This window comes from Apaloderma vittatum, unplaced genomic scaffold (assembly GCF_000703405.1).
Source record: "Apaloderma vittatum isolate BGI_N311 unplaced genomic scaffold, ASM70340v1 scaffold27772, whole genome shotgun sequence".
Lineage (NCBI taxonomy): Eukaryota > Metazoa > Chordata > Aves > Trogoniformes > Trogonidae > Apaloderma > Apaloderma vittatum.
The window spans coordinates 1-18,613 of NW_009702335.1; the positions used below are offsets into that span (position 1 = coordinate 1).

Genomic DNA, 18,613 nt, shown 5'->3' on the forward strand with positions numbered 1-18,613 from the left:
GATCAGTTTTTCCATTAATACAGCCCTTGTTTTGCTGCCTTGGCCGCGATGAAGGATTTTGTCAGGGTGAAGCCGGTCCTGTTTGTGCTCTCGATCCCGACGCAAGTTTTTAATTCGAGAGATACGAAAGATTTTTCTGCGCTGGGGGCAGTGAAGCCTGTCGGGCTTTCTGGGGGCTGGTTGTGCCCGTTTGAAATGTCTTTGTCAGTGTATCGGAGTCCTGAAGCCGCTTTTGGGTCCATGCTTATTAAAACAGAATAGGAGTCTGTTTTCTTCCCGCTGCTCTGGTTGTCTTTCACTGGTTTTTCTGTGTGCCGGCGGACACTGCGCATTAGGGTTCTGGTAGGAGATTGTGCCAGGTTTATTTTGTCTGACTACTCAGCTAAACGACAAATAAGATTAAACCATTTGTACGAAAACAGTAAGGGAAAGAAATATGCTGTACTTCTCTTGGCCTTGTGTTTATTTAGTTTTGAGCTTTTGGGGTTTATTTTTTTTAAATTAGAGGGCAAAAGCCTGGGGAGGGGGGGAAGCCTCAATATGTTATTGAAAAAGAAGCTTAGTTTATTAAGTAAAATCAGTTCTCATAGGTTTCCCTTAAACTGGGATTCCTGGCCTTTTGGTACTTCAGAGGAAATTGTTCTGGATCACTTCAACCCAAATTTCCAAAGATGAACAGGCCCACTGAAGACTAAGATAATAGCGTGTCCTAGGGAATTGACTTGCTCCGTTATGCAACAAATTGTATTTTGAACTTGGTTTAAATCGATTTGTGAGATGGGGGCAGGCATAAGCTTTTTGTAGGAGCTTGTATTTTGAAAACTTAAACTGCTGAAGAAACAGATACTGCTGTGATAAGTAAAACAGGCGGAGATCTTAGCAGCAGCGTGGTTTACGGGGGGCAGGAGTACCCTTCTGTATAAACCATAAATATTTAAGGAAAGTCACCAGGTTATACTGGGCTTAACTTCATAAATATGTATTTATGGGTACAATATTGCTGGTTTCAGTGTGGAACATGAGCAGAAGGCTTGGGGTTTTATTATTTGTCAATACACACTTAAGACTGTAGGTCAGAAGTGACGGAAAACCTTGTGACCTTAGTAAAGATCCTCTCTTGCTGTAGAACTAGGCCTTATTCTCCGTTTGACCCTCCGGTTTTCCTCTTTAGTTGGCAACAGAAGACTTTTAAATTGTAGAGTAAAAGTTCCCCAGGCCTGAGGGAATATTTTGTGGTGTTTGGAAAGTGTGGCTAGGTTTGAAGGTATTTGAGCTGTGTGGAAATACGGCTGTGCTACTCTCTGCTATAATCCTCTTTTATTGCACGTGGAGGCTTTTACTAGAGTCTCTTTGGCTAGAAATCCTTGGAAGGAATTGGCCATGCTTGAATACTTCTTCCTCGGTCTGGTTTTGCCTCCACTGAATTGTTTCCTGCTTGAGTTTGTGCTCGGAGGTCCTGAGTTTTCACTGTCCAGTGTGTGGCAGGAAGAGGGAGAGAGGGAAATCCTGAACGTTAGGGAAGAACCGTGGTGACTTCATCGCTGCTTGTGTTGGTATTTGGTTGTCAGTCCCTTTGTATCCAGGTTGTAGGGCTGTTCCAAAGTCCTTGGATTCATAATTTGATTGTGGTGTGCCAGCAAAATTGTGATTCCTGAGTCACGTCTGTGAGGTCACTTGTATTTTCAGCAGCAGAGTTGGCTAAAGCCGATTATTCCATAATTGAAAAAAACCTTTGTTCTCCTTGTTGCAAGGGAAACCCACTGCAAAACCCAACGTTTTGTTCGTGAAGAGGAGGATTTGGAAAACCACTTGGCTTTCTTGCTAATAGCTAAAAATAGGCACCTTCCAGCCTCGCAGGGAATGTATTTCTGTGCAGCATTTGAGCAGGATTCGCATATGTCATTGTGGGTGTGTATATCTAGATGTATTTCTGTGTGGGCTCACGCACACAGCCCTATTTTGCTGGGGTAATGTGCGTATTCGCTGTCCGTGCTCCGTCCCCAGATACGTGAAGATGTGCCATCAAAGAGCGAAGCTGCTGCTTTTTCTGTTGCTTTTGAAGCCTCTGGGCTTTCAGTGCTCGAACAACGAACATCTTGTCTGAAAGAGGAAGGAAGCCAATTGTCTGGTACTCCTAGTCTTTTAAAATTGAGGGCTTTTTTTTCTGTGTGTGGGGTTTTTTTCTTTTAATAATCCTTTGAGGTTAATCTCTGTAGTACATCTACAATATTCCTCTTCCCAAAATAAAGAAGTACCTTGTTTATAAAAGTCAGTCTTGATGTGATAACTCTAAATGGCATAGATGAGAGAATTTGTGACCTGGCAGTGGTGGTAGCTCGATGAATTTCTCCTGTGAAAATGCGTTTTCTTTTTATCTGCTAGAATATTGCCTTAGTACCAATGTGCTGTTGCATTACTGACCGCTAAGGTTCCGCTGCCAGAACTTATTTGCTCTTCAAGACCTTGATTATATGAAATCAAGAAGTCAGAAGTGTATTGCCTTCCTCTCATTCCAGGAGTTCAGAGTACACTGGCAAGTACACGAGGGCGTTTTGAATGTAGTCCTTTTCTCAAAAGCCAGTTGAAAAAATCGGGCAGTGCAGAAAGTGCAAGTTAAAACTATGTGACTGTGTGCCCAGTTTTCTTGGATTCCCACTCCTGTCCTAAAACCACATTGTGCAAGTGGTTATGTTCTTGTTTGCCAAACATGAAATTTAGTTGTGGAGTTAGGAATTAGCCTTGGTGACAACTCTAGATTTATCTCCTCCCGCTAAGCATCAAATGAGTAACCTGCCTGCGCCTGACGAGTGCAAATTGCAGTTCTGGGTGTCTCTTCCCTCTGCAGCAAACGTGTTGAAATTGCGGCTTACCTTTTAACCTTTATTTTGTCATTTTCAAAGCTAGTACTTACATCATCAGAAGGCCTAAATTTAGCAAATCTAATTACTTTAGAATGGGTGTTAATATTTATTCCTGAACAGATGTTGTTAAAGGGTGTGTTATCATTAACCAGTACTTGATGAAAAGCACTCTTAAATCTTCTTCTGTGAAAGAAGTCTCTGTTCTTCTGCTCTGCACCTGTCAGCTCCTCTTTCAGGGGTTAACTTGACACTATGTGCGTTGTTACACTTCCGCAGTGTGACTGCATATTTTATTCCTAATTTACAAGTGTGTGTAAGTGAGACAGAGAACGTGGGAATGATAAAGGCTAGAGCAAGACCAGAGAAACTCAAAACTAATGTGGATGTATGCTACGTATAAAGCCATCGAGATGGTGCCACAGAAAACTTCTTTTTTATTTATAGCTCCTTAAGAGACTTTTTCTTGCTGTGGTGCTTGCCAAAGCAAGCTTATAATTATAGCAGCACTTGATGGACTTTGTGGGTAGTTGGGATTTCAGCTGCTCAGGCTGCGTCTCGGGAGGCGTCTGGTCTGGAATTGTTCTTCTGGGATGAGCAGGGGTGACTCTTCTCAGAGAAGTTCTGCACAAATAACTCCTGCTGCAAACCATTATTTTGGAGTCGATGATAAACAGTAAAAGTGTTGCTCAGCTAATACTAGCTTCTGTTTTAATTTTATCCAGCAGTTTTCTACTGTTTTTTAAAAGCCAGATGAAGCGAAGCTGCAGTTGATGAAAGCAGTTGTCTCTCAATTCCCGAAGCGGTTGCTGCTGCCTGTTCTTGGAAGTGCTTATTAAATAAATCCTTGAGTAAAAGTATTCAAATTATTTACGTTAAAGAAACTCGCTTTTTAAGCATGTCAAGTTTTGAGGTGCTGCATAAACCATGATTTTTCTCTTTAATAACCTCTGCTTGTCCAAGGCTTCATTTTGTTGTGGTGCACACCATTTGGTTTGAGGGGTCTGCTCAGCGGCGAGCAGTCCTGCTGTCATTAAAATCCTATTATAAGCAGCTCAGTATTGTGACCCCATTTGTAAGAACTCAGCAGTTAAAAAAAAAAAAAGGAAAAAAAGCATATGTTCTCTTTAATATTGTCCTGTCTCATTATGTCTCATGATTCTGACTGATATTTCTCATCCGTTTTCAGATTAATCTTTCCTGCCCGTTGAGATGCTCTCGACCTCAGTCGTCTCGTTAGCAATTCTGTTAGAGTCGCGTGCCGTTTCCTTATTTCTCTTAAGAAATTCTTCTCGTTGCCCTTCCAGTAAGCAGGTGAACGTCGGATGCAGTAGCAGTCCCCTGCTGATGCGCAATTTTGTGGCGCAACGTGTCTGACAACCGAGTAACTTCTCTTGGGCTTGTTCCTTGCTTGGCTTTTGTCTTGGGCTTGTGGAAAGCGGTGAATGGACGGTGAAAGCGTGCTTTGTGCTGCACTGGTAATCTTAATAGACTGGTCATGCTGTACTGTATCTTTGACCCTTGGATGGTTTTGTAACTGTTTTTTTGTTTGTTTTAAATCAGTCAGCGTTTTTTGGAAGTTTTTCCCTAGGGCTTTTTTAGGTTAGCTTCACAGTGTTTGCTTTTCTGATTCCTTGAATTAACTTCTAAATGCAGTGGAACGGTTGCTGTAAAGTTTATTATATGGACCTTAACATCGGTGCCAGAGATTATCCTGGTTTGTAACATTGTGACTGTATTTGAGTTGAGTTGCTTTGGGATTATGCCTGTTTCTGTTTGTTGTGAAACAGGATTCACTTATGTCACAGATTCAAACTTTTTTTCAGTGACGTGAAGCACTGAAATGTCCTGAACATGGTCTTCACCAGCTCCCCCAGAAGTTTCTTTAAACGTCTTTCTTAAGTTTGCCTTGTATTTGAGGAACTGATTCATAAGATTCAAGTTGAGTTTCTCATCTCTTCAAGTGTTAGTTTTTTGGAAGAAATTTGATACAGACTAATGCTGGAAGTGAAGACTCCAGGAGTGACACCTGAATTGATCATTAAATGTCAATCATGGTTTTTGTTCAGCTTCTATAGAAAAAATGTTCACTTCTTAGAAGTGCTGTATCATGGAAAAAGTTGAGTCATTAAGTCCTGTGTAATTTTAAGCTTTATAGTGTAAAGTGCAAATATGAATACCTTTTTTCAGTTTTAAAACAAGCATTTTTAAGATGTCTTCTTTACATTAGTCCATACTTACTAGATGTCAGATGCTAAGGACAGGAAAGGATGTTACTCTGTGTTAGATGTAGGTACGTCATAATACTGATTTCTGTTATTTTTAAAAGTCAGGTACATCATATCATGCTGGTATTTACTCATCTTTACACATTTTAAATTATTTAAAAGTGAAATTATTCAGAAAATCAGTGCAGAAACTTAGGAATATGCTTCCTCCTTCCTTTTCCCAGTCCTATTGAGAGACGTTATGACACTTGAGTTATTTAACAGCAGTTTTAGAACACCACAAAAGCCTCCTCAAAGTTCAGGAAGCTTTTTCTGTTACCCTGTTTACCTGGAGGTCTTCCTTCTCCCTTTATTATATATGATTTCAGTAGAAAGTTCCTCCTCTTGGGATTTGTGCTCTTGAAAAATATATAGGTTTGTCCCTGCTGGCTTTTCTTTTCTCTCCAGAGGAAACGTACACATTCTTCATCCCGAAGAAAAGATCAAAGTTCACTCCTAAAACTGGTCTTCCCAGACCGACCGTGCAACTACTTTGAAATGAGAGTATCAGCCTTACAAAGTGGTGAAAATACAATCACGAGCTCAAGCTGCAATTGCAGAGGCATCGCAAACCCTGAATCGTTTTGCACGCAGTTCAGCAGACAGCTGGTTAACCCAGCCTGCGTGGTGGCAGGGTCAGCTGCTAAGAAGCTGGATGCCAGTAATTAAGCTGTTAAATCGTGTGTATTTTAGTTCCCTTCCTAATTGTTAGGGAAAAAAATGTAAATTAGGGGGACTCAGGCTTCCCGAAAGCAACTGTCTTAACGGCATTGGATCATATGAGAGGAAACAAATGGAAGCAACTGGTTTAATTTGAATTATTTTGCATGGGATTCAAAAGTGAGAAGAGAGGATTTTCTTTTTATTCCTGGAAAGGATTCAAGTTGAGCACAAGCGTAGGGCTGGAAGCTTCTTTAAGTTTCGTGTGAGAATCTCAAGAAGATAAAACGATAAAACAGTATTGCAAGTACAATTTCTCCAATTTTCACAACTTGGAATAGAATTTTACTTTGGTTGATGCAGAACTTAGGACTCAGCATTATCCTTAATTTATTATTTTTTTTAGTGTTTTATCAAGAACAAGGTGAAAGAGAGCAAAGCTTCAGTATTTGAAGAGCAATATCTGGGGACAAAGATGTGTTTAGGTAACATCGAGCTGATTTTGAATGTAGCAGGTTAAAGTAGCATGTAAATATTTCAAAAGGAAGAAATAGCTTTTTTTGTCTGCACCGAATTTGGTGTGACCCTCGGTAAATAGGAGCTGTTAGAGCCGAAGAGGGATGATGTGAGCTAGAAGGGGTGTATTCCTGCCGGAGGTCACAAAAAGCACACCAAGGGGTTCGTTGATTTTGAAGGCAGCTTAAGAGACTCAGTCTGTTGTGCCATGGGAAAAGTGTCCCACTTGTTGATTCAGACTGAAAATGTGAAATCAGGATCCCTTGTGGGTTGGGTTTTTTTTCCCCTTTTTGATGTCTGAATATTGTAGTGAATCTAATGTGACACCCAGGGCAGACTTCCCCAAACAGATTTCCCAAAGCTCGCAGAGACTGTCTTGATAAAACCATCTACGTGTGCGTGTACGAGCAAACTCGGAATCTTGCCGAATCGTGGTTTTGTGAGAAGTGTCATTTGTTCTGTAGGAATAACCTCTTCAGGCTAGGATGTGTTAAGCAGAAAGGATTAAACTGAAAACCAAGCTTTTGGCATTGATCCAGGATTGATTTAACGTAGTTGGAAGCGAATATTCTGAAGAAGGAACAGTGATGATGCAATCCTTGGGTTTTGCATTGTAGTAAGATAAAGGATGACATTTTTCTGCGATTTTGTTGCATCTTACTGCTGGGATTTACAGCAGCAGGAACACTGCTCCTGCTCTGAGCAGGGGAAAGCCGTTCTGCCCACAGGAACGTTCACGGGCACCTCTGCCGCTGCTCCAAGATGAGAAGTTCTTCAAGTCCTTTCTCACAACACAAACTCTTTGAGTAATTATCATTTCCAGCTTAGAGAAGACAAGGTCTCAGCTGCGTGTGGAATAAACTGTGCAGGGAAGTGACTTCAGGTTGATATGAATTCCTGTTTACTCACAGGTGCTCACACTGAGCTTCAACACTCCCATGTCGTTTCAAATGGTGTGTTTGCCTTCTTATTCCTTCTTATTCCTTCTGGAGGTTACGCTAGTAAACTTGTGTATTAGTAGAGCAATAAAAATACAGTTCATGAAGGAAGATTTTTTTGTGTAGCAGAAAAAAGAGACTGCGGAAAAAGAGCGCAATAACTGAAGCTGACCATACCCACCAAGACATTCCCTCTTTTTGTAAAATGTCCAAAAGTATTGTTATTGATTGCAGATCCAATACCACAGTGCTAATTTTTACAAAGAGCTTGCTTTTGTTGTTTATTTAGAAATTTTGAAATTCTCATGTCGTCTATATAACGTTGATCTTGCTTAATATTTTCACTATCATTTCACACGCTTTTTTTATTCTTTTTTTTCATTTTCTTTCCAGGCCCAAAATGTTCAGCACAGCAAGGACATGACTCTTGCTAGCAACCGCAGTCTGGCAGAAGGCAATCTTCTGTACCAGCCAAAGTTGGAGTCTTTGAAATCAAATTTGACTGAAAAATATCGAGAGCTGCAAGTTCTTTTTGAAGCGTACCAGATAAAGAAAACAAAACTAGGTAACATTTTCTGTTGGCAACGATTGTTTGCTGTTTTCTAAGGCAATGAAAATGTCACATGTTTTTCGTTTGGTTTTTGGTGTCTCATTTTTAGCTGTGTGAATTAGGGTACAAAATGAAATGTCATCCTCGTGTAGTTCTGAAATAGATCATGCTTCTAATGATTTATTCAGTATCTGTTAAGCCTTGTAACAGATGCTGTGGATTCTTTCTTTGACTGTGAGGTTACCTACCTGTTGTTGACCTAGTCTTCTCTAAATGATCAAATTTGTTTACCTTGCTGAAAAGCAAAACAGAATCTGAATTTTCAGTGATAAATCAAACAGAATATTGCATTTGGCTTTCTTGTTTCATGCCGAATTACGAAGTACTGTACATCTGATGCTGCACTTGAAGTTCTTTGTCTTTCAGTATTATAAGCCTATCATTCTAACTAAATGTCAGCGCTCAGACAGTATGTCTAAACCACTTAATGTATTTTCTTACTGTAGATCATCCTGCTTGTTGTACACATTTGCCTTGGAAATTTTTATGCTAGCTTCAGTTTGAAATCGCTTTTACTGTCCTTTCCATTCCCTTACAGACAGACAATCCAGCAACGCTTCCTTGGAGACGCTGCTCGCGCTGCTTCAGACAGAGGGGGCCAAGATTGAGGAAGACACAGAGGTAATCATAGAATCGTAGAATGGCCTTAGCTGGAAGGGACCTTAGAGATCATTTTAATCCAGCCTCCCTGCTGCCAGGGACACCACCTGTCGACTAGATCAGGCAACACATGGGGACTGAACGGGAATCGAACCCACGACCTTGGCGTTGTTAGCGCTACACTCAACTGACTGAGCTAACTGATGATACACTAACTGATGACGATACACTCCAGTTTTGCCTCTCGCACCCTTTACCGAAAGCTTCCAGTGTACGTAGCCGCGGTGTGACGTTGAACGTTTGATAGGCTAAAGGGATATTTTGAAAAAATACGGTCTGGTTTTTGCTTCAGTGCACGGCTATTTGGTTTCAGAGAATTTTTTTCAGATCTGGTTAATTTTTTTCCTCGTAACGTCTTTAAAGTTTAAGAGATAAAATGCTCCTTTTAGGAAAAGCGGGCCAAGCCCTCTCAGTTCCTTGGCATCACCTTCAAACTCATAGCGTATAAACGTGGAATTTTATTTTTGTAATGGTGTTTGCCTGGTACGTTTAACCCATTACAAATGCCATTTAGTAACCTAATGAAAAACCGTGCCTGTGCTGTTTTTTCTCCATCATTTCCAGTGGAATGTTCCATTATGATTCCAGTGTATCTGTCTAGGTGCCAGTGGTCACCCCTTGCTGTGATACAAGTGCTTGAAGGGCAGTCTGCTTTTGCAGAATAATGGAAGGGTTTGGGTTTGTTTGCTGATTTGCCTGTGGAACGTTTTCTGTAACTGTGTCAGAGGAAAAAAAGGTCTGCTTCATTGGCTCTGAGTAGTGATCACAAAAAGACATTCCGGGGACAAGTTGAATTTTGTGATTATATGTGTGGTCACCTCTTGTAATTATTAAACATCGTTCACCCAAAGCCACAAGTTAAGCGTATTAAACCTGGCTTAGCCATAATCTGCCTGTCTGTGCTGAGTCTTCCAGAATTCTCAGTGTTTCTGTTGGCATTGCAAGCAGTACTGAGCTGTAATTCAGCTTAGCTGGCAATCTGGAAGGCTGTTGGACTTGATTCTCGTCTCTGATGATCAGAGCAATGTTCAGAGCTAGATTCAGATGTTCTTAGTGCTGTTGCTTTGGTATAAAGTGAAGCAAAAATGTTATTTAGCTCCCAGTGCTTCTGAGTAATAACCAACTCAAAATTCTGCTCATGATTCTTAGCATGCCAGTCATCTTCCATATGCAAGCTGGAAAATGATGGGCAAAATTATGTTATTTTTAGGATATGAGCCATTTAGATTCTCTTGCAGTGTGCTGTTTTCTAAGAGATTGTTCCATATTTGACAGAACATGGCAGAAAGATTTCTTGATGGTGAAATACCATTGGATTCCTTCATCGATGAGTACCAGAGCAAGCGTAAACTGGCTCACCTGCGACGTGTCAAAATTGAGAAGCTCCAAGAAATGGTGCTGAAGGGACAGAGACTTCCGCAGGTTCCGCCGCCGGCTCAGCCGAGAGCGCCCGAGACAACACCAGCACCTCAAGATTCCTACACTTCGGATGCAAACACTCCTCCTTCGGTTGTGCCCCGACGAATACCACCCCCACCACCTTCTTCGGTCCCAGCAGGACGCTTTCCTACTCCGTTTACTGCAGCCATGAGTTCAGGACCAGCTCTTTCTTATCCAGGTGCTCCGTACCCTCCTGTCCCTCCTCGACCAGGAGTTCAATCTGCAAATCAAATGCCACAGCCGGGATACCCGCCTCAGTTTGTACCACAATATCCTCCAGCTCTTCCCCAAAGACCGCCTCGCCTTCCACCACATCCTGGTTTTATCCTCCAGTGAATATTTTGGTGCGCCTAACTTCTGTATTGGTGCTTATATTTCCTTTTTTCTCCCCGTCAGGGACTCAGTGTAGACAATGGAAAACCTCTGGTTTTTGCACACGGGAGTAACAATTCGAGCTGTGACACAGAGGTTTGCTATTGCATTTGGTAAATGTGATTGGTTTTGTTTTCCAGTGACAACGAGGTTTTTTTCTAGGAAGGCAGTAGGGTCTAAATTTTGTAAACCCATCAAATTATGAAACAACATCCAGTGGACTTCCCGATGTTACAAACTGAATCGTGTTCTGAATTGTTTAGTGATGGTAATTCGGCATCCTCTCCTGTTCCGATGTGTTCCCACTGCAGCTGGATGTACGTGTGGCAAACTGGGAATTATTTGTCTCTTTAAAGAATTCTCTGTCAGTGCCAGTGTTGGATAATAACGACCGCATCTCAATGCCGGGCAAAGTGGATTGTGTCAGCGTCCTTTACAGCGTGCCCAGGCACCGGCGTTGGTGGCCAGGTGCACAACATTTTCCGAGCTCGCTGAGCTGAAACTCTTGTCAGAAGATGATGTGTGGTTTTCAGACAGTGAAAGTTAGCAAGAGTTTCATTTCTACATTTCAGTTGTTCCCTTAGACTTTTCATAATAAAAGTACGTGCTCCTTCCACTCCTAAATAGCTTGGTATCCTGAAAGTCTGGGTCTCTTGAAATTAAACTAAACTGTTTGTAGAGCCAGTTTAGAGTTTTATAGAAATTTTACTGGGCATTTTTATTTCCTTGCCTATTAAGAGGTTCTTATACTTTTTGTGATTTTTTTTTTTTTGTTGTTTCTTTTTTTTTTTACACAGGTGCTCAGCTTTTGATATCATGTGATTCCAGGTGTCTAGGGAGGGTATTTTCTTAGTCAAATTTTGGGTTTTCATATCACGTAATGGCCCACTTAAAGCTCCACAGTTTCATTTTATCCCTCAAACAGCCTCTCTCTTGACAGAACTATTTTTAACTTGCCCATTTCCTTTAGTTTTGCAGTTTTTCTGGCATGCCTACTTATCTGGAATTTGCAGTTCACGTTTCTCTGCAAGCAGGCAAAACAGAAAAGCTTTTTCAACTCCGTGGTGGCTGTTTGCATCTTACATAATCCATTTTTGACTTCTTATGCCACTCGAGGGGAAGGTTTTTTTAGGGGAGCTCAGATTTCACTCTCAGTGTGACTCTTGAAGCCCAAGGTGCAGACTCATGCTGGTATTTTAATCTAACTTTGGGGGAGGCAAATCTTAACACTTGTTGCTCGCACAGAATGTGTCCGTAAATTCATTACAGATTTCTCACATCCACAAATAACTTTCAACTAGTTCGTGGTAATTGTAGAAACTCACAGTCCAGGACTGGTCATAGCCCCTGCGTTATTTCAAAATATTTTTATATCGTTGTCCCCAAATGCACTACATTGTTTGGAAGTCTGTAGCACAAACAGCATCAGTCAAAATAGAGTATCTTTTTCTTTCCGTAAGGCTCTTGACTGTCCCTTAATCCCTTAATTTCCTCTGGAGTGTGATGGTTGCCAGAGAATACTAATCTGAAATTAAGCTCATAACAGGAAACTCTCTCTTCTGAAAATACGATTGTTTGGCTTGTTTTGCCTTCTGAGGACAAAGGGCAGAAGGTTGGTCAGTGTTACTGGCATCTGTAAGTCCAGAAAGTTTCTGTCAGCGGGGGATTTTGTGGAGCAATGTGCATTGGATTTGTTTGCAAAGTGTGTTTTTTCTGTAATCTAGTGATGGTACAGGATGTTTTGGGTTTTGGGGCTGTTTTTTTTTTAAATAGTGTCCTATCTCTTCTTGGTATTATTTTCTCACTGAAGCTTTGTATAAGCATGGTTAATTATGAGTCGTTTCAAAGTAATTTTGCTGTGCTATTAGTGCTGGTATTTGGATGGCAACTCTTATGTGTCTGAACGCTAAACATAAGACTGCTGTAGAAATGTTTTGTGTCCTAGAAGGGATTAAAGTGGGTGAGGGCTACCAGGTTGATACTCGAGTACAGAAACTCTCAAACACTCAAATCAGTTTTGCTAACGTTTCATAAAAACAACCAGGTATATTTTACACTTATCAAGTGCCAACTTTTTTCCCGAGGGTTGAAAATCCTCAGAAGTGATGGAGGTGATAGATAAGTGTATTGTGAATTTGCACTGCGTTTTATGTATCTAACTTTATTGGTATTAGAAGTCCAAAAGAAATATTTTTACTACTTGTTACATTTTCTGTCTTTTTGGTACCTTTTGTGATAACGTGACCTTTCAGGGATACTTTACCTAGAAACAAACTCTCATGCAAACGAAATACAGACAAAGCTAATGCAATTTTTCTGTCTGAAAGCAAAACAATGCATTATTGCATATGCATGTGGCTGATGTGCCTTAGGATCACTACCTGTGATTGTAATACTAGGATACTAGCATTTTTATCATTTGAATGGCCATTGCTTAACTCTAATTTAAGGGCTCTTCAAGAGCATTTTATTTTACAGAAAAAATAACCCTCATACTTCAGAAAAAAACCACAACACAACAAAGGCTGTATCTGCTATTTGTAAGCTTATAGTTGCCTTCACTGATGGATAAGTTTGAACGTAGATAATGTAACTAATGTGATATTTCAGTTATAGCGATCTCGTAACTGAAATCCAGCTGCTCATGGAAAAAAACGTTTTGCCATTAATTGTGTGTGTGTGTGTGTGTGCGCACAAACTGTAAATATACTTGACTGCTGGTAGCATTTAAAGGAGAAAGATGTGGAGAGCTGTTTAAATCCTTTCCGAATCAAATGCTACAAAACACTAACCTGGATGAGTCAGGTGAGAGATGGGTCAGTGCTTTTGACCTGTTTGCCCTTTGACAGCTTCTCCCGTTCTGTTACAGCAAATAAATAAATTCCGCTCTGGCTAGGATGTTTAGAATCGTACTAATTTGCACTGTTTATAAGATATCGAGATTAAAAATGCCATAGGCAAGCTGGGAGTTGAGAAGAGGTGGCTCAGTATACTTGCCAAAAAAATATATATATTATAATGTTGTCTTGAGGATTTTTCTTGTCTGCTGCAGATAGCATATACTTCCCCAAAGCAATTGGAGCGGAGAAAAAAAATGGTTTAAATACGCTGTGTAACACGGCTTTAGAGTGTTTGGTAGCATTGAAGGTGCTGCATCTCTTTGGGCGCCGTGACTTTGGCCAACCTTGCACGTGCCCTTTTGTAAGCGATGCCCAGTTCCGTTGTGTTGGGTTAGGTCGGTTGGTTGATGGATGACCGGCGTCGAATGGTTCTGACTCAAGGATGGGTTTCAGGCACTTCAGTGCTGTCCCCTGGAGGAAGCGGGGTTGGTTGTTCGGTTGTTCGAGCACAGCCGATCCACACGGGTCGCCTTCGTGCCGGTGACGCCAGAGGGACAATGTAGAACGTAAGCTTCTGTGTGACACCAGGAGGCAGAGCCCTGGACGCAGTCTGGTCATGGGTAACCGTTAACGTTTAGTGCCCCAGCTTCCAGAACTTCAGCCTCAACCTCTTTTGGGGACTTCTCCGCCCTCTCAAACTGGAATAATGACTTAGATACGGAGCTCAAATCGACAATTCCTTTAGCCTGAATCTAGAGGTCCCAGGCAAACGTTGAGTTTGGAGGAGGTGGAGACATCCTGCACCTGAACAGTTCCTCTCTGTAATCCTGGACAGTCTAATAAAGGGGCAATTTTATATGCCTAGCAAATTGTGAAACGTACAGTGGATTTGTTTGCATAATAAGTCTTTCTGTAATCTACTGTGGTCTGATTTTAAATAAAATAGCATATCTCTTGATGTCATGTTGCTATCGTGGCTTCATTTAATCACGGTGTAGTTACGTTAGTGTTTTTCAATACTAACGGTGTTTTTTGCATAGCAAAGTGAAAACAGTCGTAGGTGAGTGTAGAGCGTAAATCTGTAAGAAAATATTTATTCATAGTAAATCTGACTGTGTTTTTAGTGACTGGATAGAGTGAGTCCATTTTATATGTAGCCGATAGAGCTCAGAGTAGATTCTGCCTGTTCCGATCATGGCAATGAGGTAGGTGGCTGTCTTGCCAGGTAGAATCCCTTCACTTGTTTTATTTTCCTACAATTAGTTGGAATAGTGGAAGTGTTCAGAATCTCTGCCTGGAAAAGATGAAGGAAGGGAGAGAGCCGCTCTTATTTGTTAAAAGAAGAAAAACTTAGATTTCAACCAAGACAAGTTAGGAAAAATGAGTCAACCAGAGTTATTTAGGAGTATGAGTCACAGGGCAGAACAGACCTGCTGTAATTCTTCATGCTATCTGTCACCTCAATAGCAATGTGGAATGGAAGTCCTACTGCAGAGTAACTGATAATATATGGAAGAAACCCCCTTTTTTTAATTGTTCCTTGATACGTTTTTACTGTGGTGGCTGCAGAGATCTGCCAGCCTCCTGATGCCGAAATAGGAACCTCCGGCTGAGGACAACGTGCCGTGCTGACTCAGTGCAGGTAGGCGAGGGAAGGGGCTGGAGTTACGTAAAAGCTGCAGTTCTTGCACTTGGCTCGTTTTGAGAATTGGCAGCGACGGCCGGATTTTGCGGCTTGAAGAAGGTGTGTGCAAAACTTCAAGTGGCCGCTCTGAAAGGGATTCGCGTGCACCAGGAGATCGTTCTGGGTGGGAGCGTTCCCTGGGCAAAGGCGAGGTAACCTGGTACGGTCGGAACTTGCCACGTAGAGGGATTGCTGGTTGTGTAACAGGGAACAAAGCAAAGTAACACAGAACAGACAAGTGCCGTGTTGGGTGTTAAGTATTTCAAGTGGTCTTGACTTGTTCCATCTCTGGAAGCCAGCTTCTGCAGCCATGCAGGGCTATACAAATAGTTCAGTAGCACTTGTTCCTGTAATTTGGGTCCTTCTCTGGTTGTATATTAATCAACCCTGATAACAAGTCTCTGATGGATCTGGCTCTTCACCTCTTGGAGATGTTGGCACTAGTAGCAAGACAGATGTTGCTTTGAGCCCTTTGGGGATATTTTTGCCTCAACAGAAATTTTAGAGAAGCCTTGTTGAGACTCTGGTGCCCCAGCTGACATGTTGCCCCTAAAGCAAGCTGCCTCTGGGCTCTCAGCCTCACCTGAGGCCAAATCTCCCTTTTTCCCCCTACGTGCAGGACAAATCTCAGACTGGTGAGCCTGGAAGACCTGCTGGTGCCTATCTTGAACCCTGGGTTCTGCTGCGAGCTAAAGGCTATCTTTCAGTCCTAATTATCTCCAGCCTGTTCAGGGGTGCTGCTCCTTCACCCTTATGGATGATCAGTAAGAATTTTTTTTCCTTCAAAGCTGAAAATGTTTCCTCCTGTGGGCTGGTAGTGTGTGGGCGAGTTGTCTCACGCTGGCAGCAGTGATTTGCAGTGGGAATACGTGCCACCTTGGTATTTTTCTGTTTGGATTTAAACTTGCATACCTATGAGGCGCTTGTTAACTGATTTTATTAGCTGGTATTTCTCGATTTGCCAAGTACTTTTCCTGACTGGATCATTCAGGAAATACTGTCACTAGAAATACTACTGCCCAGATTCATGTCACCTGTGCCTTAGTCACTGCTGTGGGCAGGTCGGGCACAGAAGGGAAATAACCTGCCTTGCAAATGGGTGGCTGCTGTTCACGTACTTTAATTAAGGGCTCTTAAAAACATACTTTTACAGAAGCTTTTTCACCTGACGTCCTGGAGCATGTAATGGCAAAGTTCTCTATTTGTGTGCTTCATGTCAATGAGTTTGGGTTTGTTTTTTTTTCCCAGTGATCTGAGACACTCGTGTTTTGTAAACTTTGCTGTCTATAGCAGCGCTGTTACTGAACTTGAGCTGCTTTGTGCGCTCAGTGTTCAAACTAATTTGTGGTTACTGGAGATTTGGCTGCTGCGGGAGCCAAAGGGTGGGGAGAGGAGGTCTTTGATAACTTGCTCTTTGAAAGCTGCTTCAGGAAAAATGAATTTTACTGTACTAACCCTGGTGGAAGGGAGCAGAATGTAATATTTCACAACTTGTGCGTAGATCTGTTGGAGCGAGTTCAGAGGAGGCCACAAGGATGATCCAGGGGCTGGAGCAGCTCTGCTACAAGGACAGGCTGCGGGGGCTGTGGTTGTTCAGTCTGGAAAAGAGAAGACTTCGGAGGGACCTAATAGCTGCCTTCCAATACCTGAAGGGAACCTACAGGAAGGCTGGGGAGGGACTTCTTACAAGAGTGTCCACTGATAGGACAAGGGAAAATGGGTTTAAGTTGAAGGAGAATAGATTTAGACTGGATCTTAGGAAGAAATTCTTCAGTACAAGGGCGGCAAGACTTTGGAATAAATTGCCCAGAGATGTTGTGGCTGCCCCCTCCCTGGAGGTGTTCAAGGCCAAGTTGGATGGAGCCTTGAGTAGCCTGATCTAGTTGAGAGACGTCCCTGCCCATGACAGGGAGGTTGGGCTAGATGATCTCTAAGGTCCCTTCCAGCCTAGGCCATTCTATGATTAAATTCTTTAAAACTTTTAATATAGCTGTGGCTAGACTTATGGCTCTGAGATAAAGTGTGTGTTCTTGCTTAATCAGTGTTTCCATTATGAAACATAAATGTTACGAGTGGTTAAGGTGACATCAGTTTCCTTATCACTGTCTATAAATAGACGGCCAGCTATTGCTTCCGTGTACCAAGAGAAAATGTTTCTCAAAGAAACGAAACTCATCCCTCCTGTGTTGCGACAGCACGGCTGGGTAACCCTCTCCCTGCTCTCCTCCGTGGCTCCTGTAGATAAGACGTTGTCTGTAGCTTCATGGAAAGGCTGAGAAGGATGTAAAACTTGGGGTTGGAGATGGTTTTGGTGTAACTTGCAGGATTAGATGAGCTGCTTGCCTTGCCCAGTAACACCAGTATTAACACTGAAGCTGCCTTTGTGTGGGATGCCCTTTGTGCACACACGGGGCTGGGAAAGAATTAGTGGTTGCTACACTTCCTGTAGTAGTTGCTCATAAAATTGTAAAGTCTTGTAATGTGTAACCTTGAAAAATCCTGTCAGCATGAGACTGCTACAAAACTAAAATAGATAATAAATTCCCTTATAAATATGTTTTCTTGAGGTACAGCAACCTATAATTCCAGTTAAGTTTATACCCTATTGTTAGTCATAGGCATGAAAGGTCATTGTTCTTACCATGGCTTGTATAGAATGTGATTGTAATTGTTTCGGGGAATCATGAGGAACTGGATGAAAAAAATTTGATTCTGGAATTTTCTGAAAAGATCTCACAAATGACCTTTTACATCCAAGGGAGCTGCGTTCACTGTCGTCGGCATTCTCACTGAGCTCAAATGCGTTGGTCTTAAAGGGTCATGGGTGCCTCCAACTTCCACCAAGAGGTGGGGTGACACTTGGTCCCGTTAATGGATAGAATAAACAGCCCCCCCAAAAAAAAAAAAAAAAAGGCTGCAAAATAAACATTTCTTGAAGGCCGGTGCCAGTGGGCCTGATGAGCAGGTGCTGGAAGGCAACATTGATTCAGCACCACTCAGGCTGCTGCCCCTGGATTTTTTTTTTTTATTTAAGCTACTTGTTTTAGGTAAGGCTGCCTGTCACGGTGCTGCTGGGGAGCGCCATGTGGTGATCATATGCCGCAGACATTAATGCACTACTGGGCCCATTTCTTGAAGGCCGGTGCCAGTGGGCCTGATGAGCAGGTGCTGGAAGGCAACATTGATTCAGCACCACTCAGGCTGCTGCCCCTGGATTTTTTTTTTTTATTTAAGCTACTTGTTTTAGGTAAGGCTGCCTGTCACGGTGCTGCTGGGGAGCGCCATGTGGTGATCATATGCCGCAGACATTAATGCACTACTGGGCCCACTATAGATAGATATATTCTCTAACGCGTGTGTGTATGTATGTATGCATCTCCTACGGTATGTGTGTGTGTGTATATATACACACACACACACACACACACACACATGTATCCCATTTTGTATATACATGTATCTATTATATCCCTAAATATACAGATGTGGCGCTCTCTATGCATACATATGTACAGCTGCCTAGGTACATTTAGTTGTGACTCTATATAGCTAATATCTCTATCTCTAGCCCTATATCTGTATAGATACCCATGTAGCATTAGCTCAGTGTGTCAGTACAAATGTAGAGCACCCTAGACACAATATAAAGTTTGATACAGCTATATTGCTATAACTTGAGCTATATAGCTGAGGACTGAGTGTTGTGGCTATTTTTATACGCACATTTGTGTGTACACAAAAGTGTGTGTGTATATATATATATATATA

At 41.9% G+C, this 18,613-nt stretch overlaps 1 protein-coding gene across 1 annotated transcript; it reads left to right on the forward strand.

Moving 5' to 3' along the window:
- Positions 1-5,382: 5,382 nt before the first annotated feature.
- On the forward strand, positions 5,383-10,422 carry VPS37B (vacuolar protein sorting 37 homolog B (S. cerevisiae)). Its single transcript, XM_009864241.1, has 4 exons — positions 5,383-5,391; positions 7,633-7,804; positions 8,388-8,470; positions 9,785-10,422. The coding sequence occupies exons 2-4, from the start codon at positions 7,660-7,662 to the stop codon at positions 10,283-10,285; spliced, it is 729 nt and encodes a 242-aa protein (XP_009862543.1). The 5' UTR covers positions 5,383-5,391; positions 7,633-7,659; the 3' UTR covers positions 10,286-10,422.
- The last annotated feature ends 8,191 nt before the right edge of the window (positions 10,423-18,613 follow it).

Coding starts and splice junctions, on each gene's coding strand:
- VPS37B (XM_009864241.1), top strand. CDS start 7,660: ATGACTCTTGCTAGCAACCGCAGTCTGGCAGAAGGCAATCTTCTGTAC. Junction 7,805..8,387: donor GATAAAGAAAACAAAACTAG/GTAACATTTTCT, acceptor ATTCCCTTACAG/ACAGACAATCCAGCAACGCT. Junction 8,471..9,784: donor AGATTGAGGAAGACACAGAG/GTAATCATAGAA, acceptor CATATTTGACAG/AACATGGCAGAAAGATTTCT.